Raw genomic sequence first — 21,993 nt, 5'->3', positions numbered from 1 at the left:
GCTTCCTGCTCTGAGGCTGGCAGGGACTTTTGTCATATGGCTGGAGACTGGAAAAGTGGGTGGAGAAGCCATTCGTTTACTTCTTATCTGGAGGAAGAAAGATGATTGGCTTGGTAAGAAAAAAAATATTTTTTTTTTCTTTCTTGGTAAAGGAGAAGATTAGAAGACTGTAGAAACAGCAAAGTTGATTGTGCTGAGACTGTTATCTTCTGGCTGCTGCTGAGACTCAGGGGACAGCCCTGACTTCCAAAACTGAAGGATTCCATCTGTAACATGATGGAAAGCACAACAATAACAGCAGAGCAGCAAGATCCCAGGCTGCAGCAAATGAGGATTCACTCAAATGCAACAGCAGCGGGCACAGAAATAAGGGAAAGAAGCTGCTTACCTTCGGACGGCCTCAGGTATGCAAGGACCCCCAGAGAGATCCACTTCCCTCTACTGCCAACCCTTGATTGAGGTCTAGGAAGGGGTGGATCCTGGCTCCATCCCTTCCAGTCACTCAGGGTCACTGCATGCACCTGAGCTCCCCTGGGTTGGCCTTGCCTTCCCACCAGGTGCTCCATCACTGTTTCAAGCCATGACTTAGCAGTTGCACTACACCATCTTTACCACTTCGTCCTTTGCTGTCTCATTGTACTGTCTAGAGTATTTCTTTTAGTTCTGTTGAAGCAATTCTTGCACACATGTTACTCCCAATCTCCAGTATGGCTTTCCCATTCCTGGCCTTGCTGTTAGTCCATGTGTGGATACTAGGGCTTGCAGGCATTCCCTCTTTGGTGTACTCACTACTTTCTTTTCTGCTTGGCTTTTGTGACCATTTATTTTAGGAAAAGAGCAGATGATGGAAAAACATTGTCGCATGCTACAGACATCTGTGCTTTGGCCAGTTCAGTGGAACTTCTATTTCTTAAGGTTAGTCTGCAGGGATTTTTCTCTGTTTCTCTTCCCTTGCTGTTCATATTAGTTCTTCATCAGTAGTTCTCCTTCAGCTTGAACAAATTGCACCAGTTTAATAAAACTGCTCATTAAACAGGTGCAATTTTCTTCTGGAAGAATGCCCTTATTTCCCTTGTTTTGGTCAGTGTGCTTTATTTGGGTAGTTTTAATGTAAGGTAATCAGGAGCTTTGAATCTGGGAATGCTATTTTAGTTTAAAAACAATTTGAATTAAACTAACAGAACTTGTGTGGTAGCAGGCATCTTCCAACTGAGGGCTGAAAGGAGGGAGATGACAGATCAGCACATTGCTAACGTCTTTTCTCTGGCTTGAGTTTTTTTCAAAGCAAAAGTGAAGACTTTCTTGCAGATCCTTTTGTTGTACTGCAGGAGAAAAATTCTTGTTACTTGTCTCATTTGAGCTTCTTTTCCCTACATCTTATCTAGCTAAGGTGCTCTAATGAGCTTCTAATGCTGTTTTTAAAATAATTTGAACAGTTGTATTGTCAGAAGATGTCTTTCAGACCAAACTGCGGTCGGAGTGAGTTGGAAAGTGCAGGTTTGTAGCAGATGAAGTTTTCTTGGGACATGATTATGCTTTGAGGAGAAACTGCATGCAACCTGGCAACTGTCACTTCCCAGGCAGCTTGCCTTTGTGTCTGTCTCTCTGTGGGACATGTGCAGAGCTATGGGACCAGTAACACCTGTGACCCGTTATGTCCTTTTGCATTAGCTTAATGTTTCCTGGGTTAGAAGGATGGTGTGTCCCTTGATCTTATCACAGATTAACGAAAAAAACCCTGTACCTGAGTTTAACTCTGTGAAGTTTAAATCACTTCTGCTTCAAAGTACCTACTAGAGGAGATACCTGCTGGTGCTCCTTTGGGCATTAGTGCCTATGTTGCCAACAAGAAGTTCATGTGAGAAAAGATTGAACAAGCTTCTTGAGACACTAGCAGAAATGCTCAAAATGTGTTCTTGTGGATACCCGAATTCTATCCCCACGTTCAGGTCATCTCTCTGGATTCTCTTCCTATTGAAAACAGTGCTGGCATCCACACACACACACCAAAAAAAAAACCAAACAAAACAAAAAACCTTTGGCAGAGGGCCAAGACTGAAATGAGTTGAAGATGTTGAGCTGGAATTATTTGGCAGCTTTGACAGTAAAAAAAGATAACAACTTGGTTTATATGCACACCAATAGGAAATTATTGGGAGTTATTTATTCTGCAGTAGAAGAGCAAAACAATTAAATGTTTTGTTTCCAAGAGGAGAAACATGAAGGTCACTCTGCAAATATTGTTTGGAATTATTTAGTAACCACAGCTTAGCCACTTTTCCTGTGATATAAATAAGAATTTGGCTGTGTTTCAGCACAGTTGACTTTGGCTTACCTCTATTTCCTAGTCGTGCCATTTCAGATGCCAGCTGCTAATATCCTCCAGCAAATGAGCTCGTAGCCAAACTGTCTCTGAAAGAGGAGTGATACCCTCCCCTGTGCCCCAGATCATGGTTTAAAAATAAATAAATGGACAGACCCACTGCTCATCTGCTTCATTTAACGGAGCCATCTCCTGAAAACACAGCAAATTTTCTTTGATTAGGATTGAATGGTCAGTAACCCATGATGCAAGCCAAGATGCTGCTGCCATTTAGAATAGCAGAGATTCATTTGCCTGACTAGAAAGATCAAATCTAACTTGATTGTAGGTACAGAAGGGCAGTGGACAATTTTCTACATGGAGAAGCAGTGGGGTGGAGGAAAAAGGCTGTTGTGCCAGTCTGATTTCCTTGTGTCTCCACTTAGAGCTGGGAGGTTTTTTTTCTTTTTGTTATCTTAATAGCTTGGAGCCACAGGAGAATATCTGAGGAAGTGGTGCATCTGATTAATCTGGGATTCTGCTATAATATGGGATTAGCACTGCAGTCCTGCAGCTGTGTGCCCTGCATTGGGTGATCAGTGTGAGCTTTTTGTCAGTGCGTAGTGAGAAATCTGCTCGAGAACAGCTGTTTCTGTGAGATCCCCCTGCTCAGAGATGGTTCTGTTTTACAGAAACGATTCATCGCAAGATTTTTTTTGACTCCTTATGAGTGTAGAAAATTGGCTGCTTATGAACTGCTGTTATTAATCTCATTTCTGTAACATTCTGAAAAATCAGGAACAGGGTCTGTTTTGTCCAAATCAATTTCTCTGCGATTTTCCTTCGTTACGAGAGATATCCTCATTTTTTTTTTTTCTGTCTGTTCATGCCCCAAGTGCCTCACAGTGCAAATGTACCCTCTGGCCCTTCCTGTAAGTACCTCCAGATGACCTAACATGGTCTTCACAGTGCTCTGCAATGAGCAGTGTCACACTGACCTACTGCAGTGGCTAAATTTAAGCTCCTTTCTTTTTTTTTTTTTCTTTTTTTTTTTTTTTTTTTTTTTTTTTTTTTTTTTTTTTTTTTTTTTTTTTTTTTAAATTGCCATATGTGTTCCCAATACTTGTGTGATGCTGGGAAGGGAACCCCAATGCCAGTCTTCCCTTGCACTCGGAGGAGCCTGTCTTGATTTTGTATGCTCTTTTTACGCTTTTAAAAGATCTATTCTCTGAGCACAAAGACCAAACTTCACATCTGCTTATAGCACTGACAGAACCATGGCAATATTTCACTCTCAGCAGGCAGTTGACTGGAAAAAAAAAAACCCATGCCTCTGACACACTGCTTTTATTCTTATGCTGTTTCCATGTGTTCTGTCTGCTGCCTCTGGCCTTGGTCTGAGGAGCATTTTTAACCCTTCTGCTCATTGCCAAAAGCTCAATGAGAAGGAACGTCCCCTTGGGTTCCTTTAGTTGAGACCACAGTATGCCTGGGCTCCTGCAGCCCCAGTGCAGCACAACTGCAGCCTGTCAGCATCCCCTCACCCCCCCCAGTGTGCTTCTATTTACTGCCATAATCAGCGCCTCTGAAAGGCAAGGCTGAACAACTGCTGTTAAATGTAATTGTCGCTGTGACAGGTCCACTGTGGTGAGAAAATTCGTGCCTTTCAGAGCTGATGACTCTGCTAAAGAGCAGTGGTAAAACCAGAGCTGAGTTCCTGGCCGAGATGGCCGTGGCTCTGAGGAGTGAAGGCTGCTCCCTGTATCCCATGTGCATTGAGGAGTGTTCGGCGTTAACCCTTCTCTCCATTGCACAGGTGAGGCCTTGGAGGCCGATGGTTCTGCATCGCACAGAGCAGAGCCAGCAGGCAAGGGAGGTCCTCATTCCCTTTGCTCTGCTCAGAGCTGGGCTGCCCAGTTCCAGGCAGACAGGGAACGGCTGCAGAGATGGTGGGGGCCTGGAGCACCTCCTGATGGGGACAGCCTGAGAGCCCTGGGGCTGTTCACCTGGGGAAGGGAAGGCTGGGAGGGATCTGATCAGCGCTGATCAATATGTGGAGGGCGGGGGTCAGGAGGATGGGGCCGGGCTCTGCCCTGTGGTGCTCAGCGCCAGGACGAGGAGCGCCGCGCACAGACTGGAGCCCGGGGAGTTCCATAGGGACATGAGGAAGAACTTCTGTGCTGTGAGCGTGGCACGGAGAGCTGGGGTCTCCTTCCCTGGAGATGTTCTGGTCCCCCTGGGTGCTCTTCTGTGCAGCTGCTGTAGGGAGCTGCTTCGGGGGGGAGGTGGTTGGACTGAGTCCAGAGGTCCAATCCTGACCCATATGGATTTATGATTCTGTGAACTTCCACAAAGTCCTGATCCTGCCTCAGAGGAACGTCTTTGGCTGTGGCTGGTTTGTTTGCATTGAAGTATTGACTGAGAAACAGTGGGATGTGTCCTCCTCTGTGGACTTTGGCGGAGACTCTTCCCTTGAGCACAGGTATGTGATCCCAAACAACAGTACCAAAGCTAAAGGCAAATTGTCAGTAGTGCTAATGCTGCCAGAGCACTAATTATGGCTGAGAAGACGCTTTCCTTATAAACCTCTCCTTTGAGCTCCTTATTGCTACCTCAGAAGAGTAGTATGGAATTGTCTTGTGTGATCATGGGTATCAGGTTTATGTAGAAGAGAAACCTGGATGACATTCAGTTTGTTTGCTGTTCTCCTCTTCCAGTTTTTGCCTGGATACAGTTGAGCATAAAAATCCCCTCAGCTGAGAAAGTTTTATAGTTGCACCAAGTTCTCTAAAGCCATTTCTCCTAAAATATTCAGCCTTAGTCACCAGTGAGAGCGCACAGCGTAACTCTAAGGTTTGTGCAGCTACAAGTGTGCAAAAAGCCTACAGCACAGCACCTGGCACCTGAAGGCTGCCAGTGCAGGGAGCAGTGAACATGGAATGGGCTCCTTGGATGCATAGAGAGCTCTGTGGCAGCAGGGCTGCATGCTGGGAGATGCTGTATCCTGCTGGAGTTTCCCAGCAGTGGTGGTGGTCCTGCTGCTGCCTTGTGGCTCTTCACTTGTCTGAGTCTCGGTTTCTAAATCTGTATGGTAGTGGTTATCATCCTTCCCTTCTGCCATTCATTTTTTAATGTCAGTTCTCAGTAGGGAAAGTTTCTTCATTTTAACAGCATTGCTTTCAATTTAACAGCTCTCTGCTTTCCTGTAGAAAATTGCAAATAGATTCTCCCAGCTGCTTTCTTCCTACACTGGGTTAATTTCTTTCCATGGGACTTGACTGCAGTGTGTTGAGTGGGGAGAAGGATGCCTGCCATGAGCAGCTTTTGATGCTGGGAGGCACTTTGTTGGGTCTCCAAGCTCCTGGCGATTTCCCTTAGGGCTTCCTCTGATCCAGAGCAAGGAAGAAAATGTAAACCAAGGTGTTGGAATCCAGCACAGTATTTTACCTGGTAGTGTTTTTGTGATTTATTAACTCCAGAGTAAATCAGGGAAGTGTATGGCATTACATTTTTGTGTTACAGCAGCATCCTGCATGCGAGATTGGCTTAGAGGCTCTCTGATATGGGAACAATAAAACACAGCTACGAAAGGCGTGTGCCCTGGGAGTAGTTTGCAGTCTCTGCCAGGGAGATGCTAGGACACAGTGGAAAAGTATGACGGGTGAAAATAATGTGAACATCTGCTTTCCTGTGTGTATGACAAAGCGCATAATTAGGAGCCTCCTGTATATTTTATTTTAGGCGATGCAAAAGACAAAGAAATAATAAAGCATCCATGAAAACTTGAGGCAGTTTGCTGGTGTTAGTGCAGTGGAGTTCTTAGAGAAGGACTTGAAGTTTCAGGATAAATGTGGGGCAGGAAAGAAAGGTATTACATGGCGTTTCTTCTACCCTTTGCAGCTGCCTCCTTGCAGAGATGTGCACTTGGCAATGGGGTGGAATGAGATTAAGAATGGGTAAACTTATTGGAATGCTTGCTTTATTTAACATGATTATTTGCTTCCAAATCATATCTACTGTGTTCTGAATGCACTTGGTGCTTCCAGAGTGATGGTTAAGCTCAGACGAAGACAAAACAAAACAGTGAATTTTTTTGGCATCTTAAATATTCCGTGAGTTGGATGCTGTCTCAGATGTTAGGAGCTGAGTTGTGAAACCAGCTTTGGTCCAGATCCAGCATCTCCCCCAAGGAAACATAGATAGAAAAGCACGTGAGTTACCATCACGGCTGCGTCCTGCTGCCACTGGGATTCTCTGAGAGAGAAATCATTTTAGAAGGGTTAGAAAACCCACAGTAATAGTGAAAGCCATGAACACCCACAGTCCTGCAGGACTCTCCTGAGGCTACAGGGGACGTGGGGAGCTGCTGCCTTCTCCCATAAGAGAGGGAGTGGAGCAGACAAAAGCCGCCAAGATCTGATAATAAAATCTGTTTGGAACAGCTGTCCGCTGACAAGTATAATAAACTGTATTAATGGTGTCATTATTATTCCCTAATTAAAAGCTAATAACTAAGAGTTAATTGCCTTTAAAAGATGAAGCAGTGCTAAGGCAGGGATTTATCTCTGTTTTTCTTTGCTTGCCTGGCTGTGCTGATATTTTCAAGCTAATTAATTGAATGAAATCTTACTGAAAACTAATAATCTCTCAGTGTCGACTCAACCAATTGAATTAAAAGGTGTTTGCTGTGTGCTGGGCTTAAAGAAACACGTGTGTGCTCTTTCCAGCTCCACACTGTGGGTGATGGCAGCCAGCAGTGCTGAGCGCAGCGTGCAGTACTGCTTGATGGGAAATTCTTCCCCAGCCGTGAGGAGGGAAGAGGAGCATTGCAGGGCTGCTCCAGGACTTCGGGTTTTAGAGCCTTTTGCAGCTCCAACAACACCCTGCTGTATGGAACTGCTGAACCATGGCCTGAGCCTCTGATTGACCACCTGAGCCCTGAGTCGGCCTGGGAGCACAGGTGAAGGCAATTCACTGTGCTGCCAGAAGGGTGGAGCCTGGCTGCAGCTCCCCAGACCCATTTAAGAGCTGACTGCCGGGGGGAAGGGTCTCTTCTGGAGATCTGCTCTGCTGGAGTTTCACAAGCTAGCCCAGGATACGGGTAAGCGTCCTATCTTTTCAGCTTTGGTGTAATAACTGCGTAGCCAAGCTCTGGTATCCCTCATAGCTGTAACAGCTGTACGTTCATTGATTGTACGCCCTGCCCTCTCCTCATTCCAAAAGGTGCTGCTTCAGCATCCCCTTCCCGACTCCTGGCAGTTACGTGATGCTAATTGAAAAGAACCAAATGTTCTCTTTGGAAGTTTCCTGCATCAGTGTTAATCTTCTATGTGGAGTAATTTTATTAAAATTCCCCAAAGAGCAAATTGTAAATTCATTAGAGCCTGTTTTGGTCTGCGCTCTCCCTCATTTTGGGTGGGGAAAAGAAAAAAAAAAAAAGAAAAAAAATTAAAAGTCATCTGGTCTTCGTGATAATTAAAAAGAAGATGCTCAAACATAGTTCTTAATTAAACTGTAATGAGATAAGAACTCCATAGACTGCTTTTAGTCTGTTGGAAAGATTCAGAGGTTCCCATTGTAATTATGTGATTTATGATCTTCCACACAGAGCTGTAATTAGGTTTCTTCCCCCCTTTTAAAACTTAGACATTATTTAGATAAAAAATGATGCAGCATTTTGAATCTGCTTTTCCTGGTGGTATTGTAATTCATTTTGAAATCATTTTGGGATTCAACCTAAAAAGAGTCCTAGGTAATTGTCAGGCAGCCAAGAGGCAGATCATAAAACACAGCCCTGGAGATTGTGGGATGCAGTGGGGTGGCAGCAGGAGGTGGGTCAGACACCTGAGGTCAACACAAAAACATTTCCCATTGCATCCTGAGAAGTGTTAGTGTTTGCAGGCAGCACTATGGAGTGACACCAGTCTGCAATGCTGCTGAGACCCATAGTTGGTTTGTTTCTGCCTGGTCTTCTGAGGAAACAAAGCAAGTGCTCAGTGTGCTTCTGCATGAGAGGCTTCACCTGTGCAACAAACATCTAGGGAGATGAATGAGACCTGTAGACCTTTGCTGTTCCCTAAAAGTAATGCAAAACTATCCTTACTAGCTGGAAAAAAAAGATTAAAATGTTAGACCAGGGGGGCTGTAAGAAAGAAAGGAATGGACTCTTCAGCAAGGTCTGTTGGGATAAGGCAAGGGGAAATGATTTCAAACTAAGAGAGGAGATTTAGGATGGATATGAGGACTAAGGGTGATGAAGCATTGGTACAAGTTGTCCAGAGATGTGAGTCTCCTGCCCCGGGTCAGGCTGGGCTGGACCCCGAGGACCTGATGGAGCTGTGTGTGCCCCTGTTCATTGCAGGGAGTTGGACCAGATGGCCTTTATGGGTCTCCTGCAACTGAAACAAGTCTATATTCAGACCCTGCTTTGTATGGCTGCCACCGAGACTTTGCTTGAGTGTCAGTGCAGGGCTTGGGGCTCTGCTTTCTGTGTGGAAACATGGAGAGTGGAACTCTGCTAGAGGTCTTTCTCTGGTACAAGGAATTTCTCATCGATTGCTTAACACCATGAATCACACTCCAGACAGAGGCTTGATAATGTTAGAGGTCTTTTCCAACTGTGATGATTCTCTGATGCAGAAGCACAGGGGTGTTTTGAGAACCTGGCTTTGCTGAGGCACGTTGGTATAATTGTACCATTGTAAATGGAGTTTGAAAACCATAGTCAAGTTTTGTTCAGAAAGCTCCCTTCGTAGATTGGCAGAAATGAATTAGGTTGCTGTAAGGGTCTGAATTAAAAACAAAATCCACAGTTAGACATTTCCGCTGGGTTGCTTTGTCTGTCCCTCATCGTTGTATTATGGGTTTGGCCAAGGAAAATGGAGGATGTGGTTCTAGGCTGGGTCTGGTGCTGCTGTGAGGGAGAAGCAGCTGAATCCAAACCAGGAGTTCACTGACAGCATTCTGAGTCTGACTGAGGAAATCCTCAGAGAACTTCTCACAACTCCCCTCTGCCCACCCCCCACTTCGGAAGTGGCGAACCCTGGAAATGTAGAACCTCAGCACAGAGCCAACGGTGGTTCTGCTGGGGTGTCCTTGGTTTTTCCAGTCAGAAAGAGATGAGAGGAGGGTCTGGCAGAAATGGTCTGAGTCAGTAATGTTCAGCAATTTCCTGAACAACACCTTACATGCAGCTCAGATAGAATGCTATGTGTTTGAAGACATTTTTCTAATCATTTGTGTACATTTTTTTTAGAAGGTTTATTATCCTCAGTAAGCCTGGGATAAAATCCTTGTGTAACCTATTAATCTAGGATTGCCATCTGCAAGTACATGTGTGCTTGTGTGTATGCATCACTGTGTGTGCACACAGATGGATGGAGCGCCCAGCTCTGTTAATCAGGAATCTGTCTCTTTAATGACTGGAAGAGAATCATATGTGTCTGACTTTTAAGAGATAAAGGCGTGATGAGATAGCAACACTGGGGTTTGATCTTTGTACAAATTGCAAAGGGATCCACAGTTACTGCTCTAGTGGAGAGGTGGATGGGCAGATCAGTAGACAGAATAGAAAAATAGGCAGATTAAACATGGACTGGGATGAATACATTAAATGGCTGTAGAAGGAGCACTGTTGTTAAATGGAAATGCTTCACTCTTGTTCAAACTTCAGCTATCTTCCTGGTTTTGAAACAATTAAATTTAATTATCTGCTTTTGCTGCAAACAGTGAATGAAAGTGCAAACATCAGACACAGCTGTGTGTGGGGGGGAGGTTCAAAGCAGGTGCCTTGTTTCAAGTACGTGTGACCAGCCTGGTGCACCTGGGTGTGCAATCAGTCTTTTGAAGAAGGACCTGTTGCTACTGAGCACAGCCCGGTGCCATCCCCTCTGCCCACCCTGGGGAACATTGAGGGCGCCTCCTGCTCTGAGGGATCACAGAGTTGGGAAGGACCCACAAGGGTCTTCGAATCCAACCTCTGCCTCCACACAGCACCACCCAAACCCTATGTCTGAGAGCAACGTCCCTGTGCCTACTGCCTCGGGGAGCATGTTCTATGCTCGGAACCTTCACCTCTCAGTGACGGCCTTTGGAGTCCCCTGAGGTCAGGGTGCCAGGTTTGTGCTGTTGGCATGCTGGTGGCAGCAGGATGGCCACAGGTCCTACAGGTGGTGGATTTGCATAGAGCTGCCTTTTCACTGGAGAGCAATGGACTCTGCAGGCCGAGGGGCTGCTCTGCTTTATGCGAGAGGCTCTGTGCAGCTGTGGAGGCAGGGAGGGGCAGCGCGTGTCTGTTTGGATGCTGGCTGTGTCACTGAAATAAGTGATTGAATTTGTTCTGGTTTCCTTATCAGGAGATTCGGGAACTGTCTCCCCATATCCCTTTCCCAGTGGATGAGCTAGTTGAGATGATAAGACAATTTTCACAGCGCCTGCTTGGGTATTTACTTTTTCCATTTCAATTCTACATCTGCTCAGTTACCGACTTGGAATTTGCAACCATCTTATTTAGGAGAAGGAATTGATTTCTCATTCTGTTACTGCTTCTCTTGGTATAATTAAAGTGTATTGCAAAATGAAGAATTTCTCCTGGCCTGGGAACTGGTTTGCCTCTTGGGTAATTCTGTAAACCAAGAAAGGCTTTTCGTTTTCCTCTGGAATGTAAATTATGGTTACATCTACTTTAAAGTCTTTGTTGTGCTGCAGGAGACCAAGGGGGCTCTTGATTTAGGGTTGTGCAGAGGCAGAGGGGCTTTTGCAAATCAGTCCTGTGGTGATCTGCCAGCCAGGCCCATGCAGATGAAGCCTGATGCGATACATGAGGTGGTATTGCCTGGTGAGGAGCAAATGAGAACTTTGGGGGGTGGGGGTGGGAAAGGATGCCCTTTGCAGCAGTGACAGTGCAGACTTAGAGCCTTGCTGACAGTCCTTTTCTGTAAAAATACAACCTCCGATGATTTATTTCTTCCAGCATGTACCAGCACAACTAATAAACGTGCTGTCAAAGCCACCTGTCAGCTCTTATGTTAAAGTAAAGGAAGAGGGAGACTTTTAAAAAAGGATCTGAGAATCAATAAGAAACAAGGAACTGCCTGGCTGAAAATGGGCATTCGTGTGCTGTCACGTAGGCTTTAATTAAGCCAACTGACTGAATGCCAGGTCTCAGACTGGCACTGCCTGAATGCAGAGAGCCCTGTGAGGACGAGAGGCCCCACTCCATGTGCTCCTCACAGCATGGCTGGGCGCTGTGGAGCTGTGCTGTGGTGTCCTGGAGCCTGTGATGATTTATGCTTAATCACACCATGAGTTTCTCTGCTGCATTTTAAGTTTTGCAAGGACTGATGTAATGGAAATCAGAAGGCAAAGACCTTAATGGAATTCTTTTCTTCTTTCTAGTGAAATAACGCTTGTGTCTTGATCTGCCAGAAGAGGAGCTGCTTAAGGACGGTGGGCTGTCACCCCTGCTGCAGTCAGCTTTACTGGACTGCTGCAGCTTCTGTAAGCCTGACTCTTCTAAGTCTCATTCTGAGATTTTACATTGGATTTGCTTCTCTGTCTGCCCTCCTACTGTATTTATTTTTTTCATTTTGGGGGAGGAAGGAGATTTACTTACGTAGTTCTCAGCTGCTGTTCCAATTCTTTGTCGCTCATTCCCTACGCTCCATGTGGCATTTAGTTCTGTTCAGTGAGGGGTTTGCAACTCAACATGGGGGGTAGTGGCACAGCTCAAAGAAAGGGCAGTAATGAGGGAAACCTCCATCTGTCTCATCCATGTGCTTCCACTGTGACCTTCAGCTTTGAGAAAGTGAGTGTGATTCTTCCCTGAAAAATACCGTCCTGGGCTGGTGGGAGGTGTCCCTGCCCACAGCAGGGGCTGGAAGTGGGCATCCTAAAGGTCCCTTCCCCTCCAAACCGTTCTGATGATACCCAAACTAATGGTACGCATACGCCTGTGTCACTGCAGCTATTTTGCTAAATGCTTACCAAATGAGGTTGTTTCTTTGCAACAGCACGTTTGACTTGTAACAGTGGTCTGTTTTTAGAAAGAACTCAAGGACAGCAGAAGAAGAGCAACCTGGTACCTGTTTGCATATGCCAACAAAGAAGGATTTTGCAGCTGCTGCATTACACAGAGCAACTGCTTCATTCATTGCCTGCTCCTAATAACAAACAGGTGCAGTCAGCATTTCAGACAATCTTCCTTTAATACAAAGTCAATATATCTACATACACTGTGGTATGAAAACCACTTAATGTTTCAGTTTGAAATAACAGTGTGAAAGCAACAGCACTTTGCTCTCATACAAAGAAAAAAAAAAAAAACCTTCCCCCACCCCACCCCAACTCTTCCAGTAAGATTTTGCTGCAACATACTTAGAAATTTGGGCAACTTTTACACAAATAAGAAGTAAAATCTTGAAGAAGCTTCTTGTTGTTTTTTGTTTTTTTTTTCTTCAGTTAAAGGCAGGAAATGGACTGTTGTGGGGTTTTCTGGGTAGCACTGGATGGCAATAATTACCCCTTCTAGGAAAAAAAAGCCACAGGCAAGCAGTGTCCTGGGCAGTGCATCTTTTCCAACATGCTGTCCTCTGTGCACTTCTGCAAGGAAATTCCTTGTACCCCTGTTACACGTATCGTATCTTCACACCAGTGCATGGACAGTTAGGCTCTTACCTCCGTTACACTGCTGATGTTTGAAAGCTGTGTGCTTGCCCACGTGTGCTGCGCCTCTGAAGCTGCTGTATTTTTGTCTTCAGTCCTAAGACACTGCCATTTTTTTTAATCTCCCAGTTCACCCCTGGCCCTGGTAGGAGGGAGCAGCACGGCCACAGCTGAAGGGGAGGAGGTTGGCACTGCCACCAGGTCTGGACCTGCCTGCTGATCTCACACACTTCTGAAGACAGGTGATATGTCTGAGATTTTAAACAAAACAAACAAAATAATCCAGAAAGGACATTTTGTTCTTACATGAGCAAGTTAAACCTTTTAAATGGTAGAAAAGCAATATGTAGAAGTAGCAATTTGCACTGCATTTTTATATATCACAGCCATTACACGTAACATTTCTACAGTGAAAAAATAGACTGTCTTTGAACATAATATGAACAAATAAGCAATTTTTTTCTTTTAAATTCATTGACTGATATTCTTTGTCTTTAAAAAAAAAAAAAAAGGAAAAAATACACTATTTAAAAAAAAGGTAATGTCACTTGTTACAGTTACATCGATACTTTAAAGAAAGCCACTCACAGTTATGCCATTGAATGCATCTTACTTGATCTTTCCCAGTTATTTCTACAGCTAGGGCTGGTTCGTTGCTGTGCCCATGGGCTTGGTGTGAAGTGGTATGGAGGCAGTCCTGAGGCAATCTCTGCGTTGCTCCCGGAGAGCCACTGCATCCGCAGGTGAAGGTTTGGCAGCAAGAAGCAGTTGGCTATATGAGCTAAGTGTCCTAAGGGTGCTTCTCTGGCTCCTTTCAGAGAGATGCTTCTGGCCTTCTGTGGCAGGAACTGGTGGGGAGGCACAGCTGCTTGCAGCAGAAGTGGGGTTGTGTGCATGTGCAAAGAGAATGGGAAAGGGGCTGCCTTTCTGCCTCGGGTGTCCCACCACTGCCTGCTCAGTGCCTCCCTGGAGCTGGATGTGCTGAAAAGGGAAGCGAATGCAGCCCAGCAGAGCTGCCACCTCTGCCTGTATGCCTGTGTCAAGGGGATGGGGCCGTACGATGGCCAGGTCTGGGTTTTCCTCTCTCTCTTTCTCTCTAATTTTAAATATCCTAAAAATAAATTTTGGAATTAGAAGAAATGAGGAATGTTCTAAGTAAGTGTTCAAAGTGTGAGCTATAAAACCTCTCGCGTGGCAGGGGCACACAGTGAATGCTGTTTGCAAGGTGCCTGTAAGCCCAGAATCATCCCACTGTTGATACTGAGGTTATTAAGACTCCAGCTGAAAGAACTCCTGACCCTACATTTGCCTAAGTGTTGAGATATAGTTCCTGAACATTTACAGAACACCTTCAATTCTGCAAGTGACTTCCTTTAAAGACTGCCAACTATATTAGTAAATAAACTGAACTCTAATGATGTAACCGAAGTCGGTTTCCTTCCCTTCTCCAGCGGTAACGTTTTGCAAGGTGTGTTTTAGCTTTTGGATCTCTTTGATGATGTCCATACATCCTCCACAGCGAACACCACTTGAGGTAACAAGAGCAGTTCACCACTTAAAGTAGTCCATCAGCAACCTCCTGAGCTGCCTCTTCACGGTCCAGGCTACAACATGGAGTTCCTGAAGGGGTGTTCCTTTCAATCCTTCCCCCTGCTCCCCAACGCATTGTCTGGATGAAAAGGTACTTCTTCTGATTCAGTTTGTAAGTTCAAGCGCTCCTCCTGGGTCAAAAGAGGCCTTCCAGGACTTAAGTGGTTGACAGAGTCTGCACAACAGATGGCTTTTTATGTTGCATAGTGATCGAAACTTCCCAGATATTCCAAAGCTGCCTGGTAACAGAACTGGTATTCATCCTACAAATGAAAAAGAGCAGCAGTGCTTCAGCTTCAGAGGTTACAAGAATTCAGGATACCCACCCTGCTTAGCAGCTGGCATATACCTGGGCAGCAACCACACACAGATGTGTTTATTCTCAGAGAGGGGTGAACTACAGTGAAGGGAAATCCCTTTATTGCTTGTGCATCTTATACATAGCAGCCCTCCTGTCACCAGCCGTCCTGTCCCTGCAGCCAAAGTGGGCTGTGATTAGGGGCAGGTGAGCGTCCCTTAATTCAGAGGCAGGATGAGATGAGAATCAAAGCTGGCAGACTGGGATGAAATCTTCAGGAAATTTTATAAAATAAAGCCTATTGTTGTTTTTTTTTTTATTCGATTTTTTTTAAACAGTATAAGTAAAGCCAGGAGTACAGCTTGGGCTTGCTTAGTTAGGGCTTTTCAGTTAAATGTTTGCATGTGATTAGAAAGACAAAAAGCCTCCTCCCCTCAGCTGAGGGATTGCTCTGCAAAGGTCCGCTAAGCTGAGACAGAGGAAGGGTTTGCCATTCCACCTTACCTCTGTTTGCACCATAGCAGGTCGTTGTGTTCGCAGCATCTTCACTGTCTGGAAAATATCTACAACACCCTCATAACGCATTCTTTCCAGGACGATACTGAGTGTGATGAACACTCCAGTCCTGCCCACCCCAGCACTGAGAGGAAAAAAACAAAACGATATGTTACAGTCACGGTGCAACACATTGACATGTTCCTGTGTCACTGAATGGCTTGGGTTGGAAGGAACCTTAAACCTTAAAGGGTTTCAAGCCCCTGTTTGGGCAGGATTGCGAATGCTGAGGTTATGATAGGGTATATAAGGGTGGTAAGGCTATGTCTTATGAACACAAACATATTAGAAGTGGAAAGCTCAGTCAGTCCTCCAAGAGGACAGCATCGAAGTGTCTGAGAGAGTGACAGAAATAAAACGAGCATCAGCTTTGGGTAGTTGTAAACAGCATTCAGTATGAAAATTATTATTAATTATATAAATATATTATTAATATATTTATATTAATATATTATTAATTATATAAATCTATATTATTAATATGTAACATTAAGCTTTTTGTATTAAATAATTTTCTTTTGCCCGTGGGGAAGAAATTGTAATTCTTGCTATCAGTAAGCCAGACTAGCATTGTTAGATATGGGCTAATACTGGAAATAAAATACTTAAAATTTTTCTGCAATGAAATACTGATTCCCCTGTCCTGCAGAGCATCAGCATTTCATACCTCTCATCTGGTTAGAAAACCCTTGTGAGCACTGCCCAGCTCTGAAGGGTTGGCAAAAGTGAAATCCTTCACCACCCCAAAAATCTGCCTGCAAAGATGGAGTGGGAAAGGAGGGAGAAATCTGCAGCATTTTAGTTCCTTCTGCTCTTTTGCATCCTCAGATTAATTACATGTTTCTATTCATACATGCCTACCTGCAGTGTACAGAGATGGGGCCATCCTGGCCAAACTGTTCCTTGGTCTTGTGTACCTGTCCAATGAAATCAATAAAACCTTCCCCTGATTTTGGCACTCCTTGTTCTGGCCAGTCAGTGAACTGGAACTGACGAACAGTTCTTGACTGACCGTCCTGGGGAAAAAAACAACAGCAAGTAAAACATGCTGTATTTGTGTTACGAAATACAAAAGGCAACCTTCCCCCCATGTGCCTTACATGTTTTGCTGGTAGTTCATTAGGGGACACAAAAAGTCAAACCAACTTAGTGTTGAAATTAATATATAATGATGAAGCTGCTCATCTTGCACTTGACATTTTTGGAGTTCGCTTGTCAGTGAAGATCTATACTCCTGGCAGGTGTCCTGAAAGCTCCAACCACTGCAAAGACTGCACAGATGGAGTCTTCAGCAAAGGAACATTCAAGGTGAGGTGATGGCCTCTCTATCAATCTTCAGGAAGAGTTGCCATAGTGTCAGAATTACAGCTGACAGGAAGATAAATCTTGTTCTGCCATGACTGACAAAGCATCCTCCTTCTCAACCTTGCAAATAGAATTATCAGGTTCTACAATTCTGACAACCTCAATAGCAGAGGAAGCTGCTTTGAGAGCGAGGGTTACGTTTGCTAAACAAGTCTCAGAAGGCTCTGAAATGTTCCCTCGGAAGAGAAATATGACATTGAATATAAAATTGAGTGAATGTGCCCTTTGAATGTTGTAATGGTAGCTCCTCTTGAAACCAGGAGAGAAGCATACATTTTCTGTAGGACAAAGAATATCCTTCGCAAGCTGTGTTGTTATTAGCTGTTTGAGGAGACAGTATTTTCTGCTTTTGTTTCAAATAAGCTGAAAGCGAAAACACAAACTTGATGTATTTCTGACAGTGACTGACTACTGTGATTAGTGTACAGAGGTCAGAAAACTACATTCAGTTTTTTAAGTACAATTTATCTGTGGTTGGGTGTTGTGTTTCTCATCACAACTTATCTCTCCTCCACTGATGATAAGCCCAGAAACATTTACACCTCAGTCTTGTAGGGGCCAAAGCAAACTGCTTCGCTTTCTGTAAGCCATACAGAATCACGGAATTGCTCGGGTTAGAAAAGACCTTCAAGATCTTCAAGTCCAACCTCAACCTAACCATACTATCCCTAACTCCAGTCTCCGCCTGCGTTTGTTTGAACCACTCCAGCCTACCCCTTTTCTTACTGTTACCCTTGCAAGCGCAGACTGCACATTGTACAGCACTTACCCTGGCATCGGTGACCTTGAATTCTCGTAGGATGTACTGAGGCATGTTGTATTCAGCCATGGGATCTACTACAAAGTACTGGTACCGAGCAGAGCGCTCTGCTGGCCAGTACTGATGGCACTTTTCCTGTCGGGGAAAAGAAATATCTCTGTTAGCCCTAGTGCTGCACACTTCTCTCTCTTACTTTCTCCTTTAGAGAACACTCACCCGCCCCATCTCGCGAAGCTTAGTCAACATCACAACAATGGTGGAGTTGTTCTCCCATAACATCCGCCAGAAGTCTTCAGTGGTCTCTGCCAGGGGCCCTTGAGTAGCAATGTACGCCTTCTGTTGTCTGAAATAGAGCACAAACCTGAGTAATGGATCAAGACTTGAACAAAACTTTCGCAGCACACATACGAAGGCTGAAAAACAGGAAAATAGAAGTGCTAGGGCAAGCTGTAGGCTTATAATAAGTAATAAATGACAGAACAACAGACCACCAGTGATATGACCTTGTCCATCCCTTAGTCCTTCTGCATCCTCAGAACCACACAGAAAAATCAGACTGCTAAGTTCACACCCTGATAGTGATGGAAGGCAGCAAGGTGCTGTTTACCTGTAGCCATCGATAAAGCTGGCATTGATGTAGTCTGACCCCTCCACTCCTCGGATGGGCTGAAGGCAGACCCGCGTTGTCTCATATGGCATGATGTTGACAAGACGATTCTTGAATTTGTTGCATGGGAGATTGGCACTGATGAACCTGGAGGTGTGGGCTTTGGAGTTGGCGAGGCGCTGAAGGCAAAAGCAGAGTCACAACCATTTACTCAATTCCTGACTGCCCCACATTTGCCTGGGCCGCACGGCAGCCTGTTTACCTTGTCCTCCACATTCCATCATCCTGTTCTACCTTGCAAGCCCTCCATTTCTGGAGGATGGAATGCAACACATTTCTCCCAACAAAACATTTAAAAACCCAGTCTAAGGAGGGAGTAAATTCAGTGTAGGTTCCAAATGACAAGACAAGCCTCCTGCAGCAACAGCTAATTCTCTCTGGGAATTGCAGAGGCAGAAGTCAAAGGCGTAATTACTTCTCTAACATGGAACTGAAGTTTCTGTCAACCTTGTAAAAGTTCCCTGTCTGCTGCATGAGTGCCAAGGGGACCAGAGCTCCCATGAGGAGTGTAGAACTTTCCCCAGTCACTGCTGCCCTCATTCAAGCGTCTGCCTTTACCTTAAACTCCAGCTCCATGCCTGTCACGTGCTCTCCAACTTCAATCTGTGCCAGCTTCTGGATGTATGTGTAGAGATTCCTAGCTGGGACTTCTGTGTTGCCGCACGCAACGGCCTCAAGCAAGGCATCGTGTATAAAGCTGTACTGGTCTTCTGTCTGTACCATGTAGTTCCGCTGTGACCGCATGAGGGTAACGTGCCCATAAATGTCCACTGTCTTCTCATGTTTTATCCTCTCTAGCATGGCATCAATCACAATGAAGCAGCCAGTCCGTCCAACCCCCGCACTGAAAGTAAAGGGGAGAAAACTGAGTGATGGAGAATTCTCCCACTGAAGAGAGATTCCGAAAAGAGACCCATGAGTGAGGAGTCTTTCTCTCATACAAACCACAGTAATCATGGGGTAGAAATGGATACAAGGCAGACAGTGAACAGCACACACTCAGTGAATGGGAAGGAACTGAAACCTTGTAAACGCAGCTATTGAAGAACTGAGGCAAAGGAATTCTTAGGAACCAGAACATACCTAAATGTTTTGTCCATCTGTTCTCTGTGGACTCTTGTGTTAAGGAAACCTGCCTAATCAAACTGGCCTTGCTGGTTCTAACACATCCCAATTTACTGTGTTCAGTTAAAAAAAAAACAAACTGTTGTGAGGATTTGGGACAGTGCAGGCTAGTAATGATACTGAAGTTACAGCTCCTCCAAGTCCGTGCAAATACAGTGCTGAACAGGGGCTGTAAAGCTGCACCTTATTACCTTTCCATGCCAACCTGCCCTGCTTCTAATGCCTCTTCATCTGTAACATCTTCATGACGAGCTCTCCTGGCAGACATAACTATGACAGTGCTAGGAAGGGGGCTTGAACAAAGGGCTAGCACAACCTAAGGGCTTAAAAAGCACATTTAAGCACTAAAATCTTTCAGCAGCTGAGAAACAACTGATGTTGTAATGAGTAACATGCGTCACCTCAATTTCTAAATGTTTTTGTGCACTGAGGTAACATCGACCTTGCATGTAATGGCATTTGTGAATCAGCAGGGCTCTGAGGGTCTACGCACTTCCACTGCTAATAAAGGGTTTTCTTTTACTGTTCGGTGCACTCCTTTTTTTCCACAAAGCCCCCTTGATCTCCATTAATTAGACTGCCTAACCTGAACCAAGCAGGTGACAGGAGCTTTGGCAAGAATTTAGCAGCCGATGTCGGAGCTGGTTCCTGCACACTGGGAGCTGACAGCTCTCTATTCATTTTCTGAGAGGTGCACTATAATTGCCATCTGCAAGGTTAGTGATAAGTTGCCCACTTACAAGGACTGTTTAAATAGCGTTCTGTAGGAGAGGCAGGATTAGCTTCCCCAACAGTCTGCACAATTCAGATGCCTTTCCTCAGTGCTGAGTAACCTGCAGGCTTCTCCGCAACCTCCCAAGGAATGCAGGGATTTATCTAAGCTGAGACTGCAAGTGTTCCTCTTTGGCTTGTAAACTGAATTAGGGAATGCTACCTGCCCAGGGGGGCCATCAGTTTGTCATTATCAGAATGGCTGCAGCACTTGAGAAAAAAAAAAAAGAAAAAGAAAAGGTCTTTCAATCACTGTCAGCCATCCCTCTGACAGCTCAGGCACCTCTGCCTCTCAATTGCCAGTTCAGCAACCCAGAGCAGCTTCTGAGGTTGCACTCGAGCTTCTTCATTCCCTGCTGTAACAAGAAACAACCCCTACACACAAAAGCAGATGTCAGTTCAGCACAAGGTGCTCCTGTTGCTGACAAGATCTGAGTGATACAGTGAAAATTCTTCACCGCATGAAAGGCCAAGTATAGTTGTCAGATGCTGGCTGGGAGCCCTCTTTACAGGACAGCTCTTACCTGCTGGGTACTATAAACGTCTCCCAGGCACAAATCAACATCCTGAAATTTCACTTCCCTTTCAGAGAGCCCCAAGCAAGAGTTAAGTGTGGGAAATCAGTACCTGCAGTGCACCACAATTGGACCAGCATCAGGGGGGTTGCAGGTTTTCACTCGTCTCAGGAAGGCCAGGAATGGGGTGGGGTACTCAGGTACACCGTGGTCTGGCCATGCTGTGAACTGGAACTGGCGGACCTCCCGCTTCTCACTGGAGCCGTTCTGCAAAGATAAAGTCCACCAAAAGTCATGAGCAGTAGCAGCACAATGTTGTATCTTGCCCATGCTGGGTAAGGAGGAGAATGTGCCCACCTCTTGGAAAGAAACAGGGGCAGGAGAAAGCTCACCTTATGCAGGGAGAATGTTCGAACGCAGAATGTGGCCAATTCAATGGTATCGAGTAATGTCACTTGAATCATCCCATAGGTGTCTGTACCTCGACCTGGCCAGTACTGGTCACACTTTATCTGGAAGACAGAAAGTACTGCTGAATGCTGGAACAGAGTAGCTCATTCCAAAGGTGAGTAATATTACAATGAAGCTGGCAAGGTCAGACAGGAGGGAAGGCTCAAGAAAAAATCCCCTTCCAGAGTACCACAACAGGGAGACACGTGGCATGAAAAGCTCCTACTGACTAAGCAGAAGCTTCTGACACACCACATCAGTCATGTGGACAATGGACTGGAATGATCCTGAAGATTGGAGTGAACTTACTCGGGCTCATTAAACAAGAGAAGTGAATTTGAAACGTGCCACAAGATTAACTCCAAGGCAGACCTACAAAGTGATGGGACCGAGTTTCCCCTTCTCTTGCAGCTGAAAAGGCTGCAGCTTTCCAGGGTGAAATTCCTTTTATTTTTAAGGAGAGAACCACTGAACTTTCAGTGTGCTGGCAAAGAAGGTAGAGATCCCCCACTAACATCAATGTGGGCTGCAGATCAAGGAGACCTACCCTTCCCCAGCCCAACTGTCCAGCCCCCCAGGATTATGATAACCAGTCATCCCTCTCGTGCATCTTACCCGTGATTTCTCCTCCAGCTTAGTCATCATAACAATAGTAGCTGAACGCTGCTCCCACACCATCCTCCAAAAGTCCCCAAACGTCTCTGGCAGAGGCCCCTGGGTGGCAATGTAGGCATTCTGCTTCCGGTAGCCATCAATATAGTTGGCATTGATGTAATCGCTACCCACAATTCCTGTATTAAATAACCAAAAGCGAGTCAGTGGGTTGTGCAGGACAAGACTGAAAGCACAAGGTGGTCTTCGCAGGTATAATGTCTGAGGGGCTTCCCCTGGAAAAATACCAGAGCCTTCGTAGCTGCTGGGACCTCTTTGCAA

General features: G+C 45.2%; 1 protein-coding gene and 1 long non-coding RNA gene across 13 annotated transcripts in view; one reads left to right on the top strand and one right to left on the bottom strand.

Moving 5' to 3' along the window:
- The first annotated feature begins 364 nt into the window (after positions 1 to 364).
- LOC122169441 lies at positions 365 to 15,800 on the top strand. Of its 6 annotated transcripts, XR_006171569.1 has the most exons (4): positions 365 to 404; positions 831 to 915; positions 10,657 to 11,800; positions 13,094 to 15,800. It is a non-coding gene; the product is annotated as an uncharacterized LOC122169441 (long non-coding RNA). The 6 variants fall into 6 exon arrangements; XR_006171570.1 differs by lacking the exons at positions 365 to 404; positions 831 to 915 and having other exon boundaries at positions 7,339 to 10,742; positions 11,699 to 11,800; XR_006171568.1 differs by lacking the exons at positions 365 to 404; positions 831 to 915 and having other exon boundaries at positions 7,339 to 11,800; positions 13,094 to 13,206; positions 13,592 to 15,800.
- The window catches only part of PTPRS (protein tyrosine phosphatase receptor type S), an 88,316-nt gene continuing 78,811 nt past the window's right edge, over positions 12,489 to 21,993 (bottom strand). For all 7 annotated transcript variants that reach the window (XM_042835599.1, XM_042835601.1, XM_042835600.1 and 4 more), the window contains 10 exons: positions 21,676 to 21,851; positions 21,003 to 21,122; positions 20,723 to 20,877; positions 18,758 to 19,043; positions 18,140 to 18,318; positions 17,749 to 17,875; positions 17,542 to 17,667; positions 16,269 to 16,423; positions 15,357 to 15,492; positions 12,489 to 14,817 (listed from right to left, as the gene is read on the bottom strand). In XM_042835599.1, the coding sequence (XP_042691533.1) occupies positions 14,749 to 14,817; positions 15,357 to 15,492; positions 16,269 to 16,423; positions 17,542 to 17,667; positions 17,749 to 17,875; positions 18,140 to 18,318; positions 18,758 to 19,043; positions 20,723 to 20,877; positions 21,003 to 21,122; positions 21,676 to 21,851 (1,529 nt within the window). In that variant the 3' untranslated portion in view covers positions 12,489 to 14,748. The remainder of the gene's footprint in view (positions 14,818 to 15,356; positions 15,493 to 16,268; positions 16,424 to 17,541; positions 17,668 to 17,748; positions 17,876 to 18,139; positions 18,319 to 18,757; positions 19,044 to 20,722; positions 20,878 to 21,002; positions 21,123 to 21,675; positions 21,852 to 21,993) is intronic.

Source organism: Centrocercus urophasianus, unplaced genomic scaffold (genome assembly GCF_019232065.1).
Source record: "Centrocercus urophasianus isolate 14NV4802_14NV808 unplaced genomic scaffold, USGS_Curo_1.0 seq_54, whole genome shotgun sequence".
NCBI classification, from domain to species: domain Eukaryota; kingdom Metazoa; phylum Chordata; class Aves; order Galliformes; family Phasianidae; genus Centrocercus; species Centrocercus urophasianus.
Note: the sequence above shows the minus strand (reverse complement) of the source record. Positions and strands in the feature narration are given on the sequence as shown.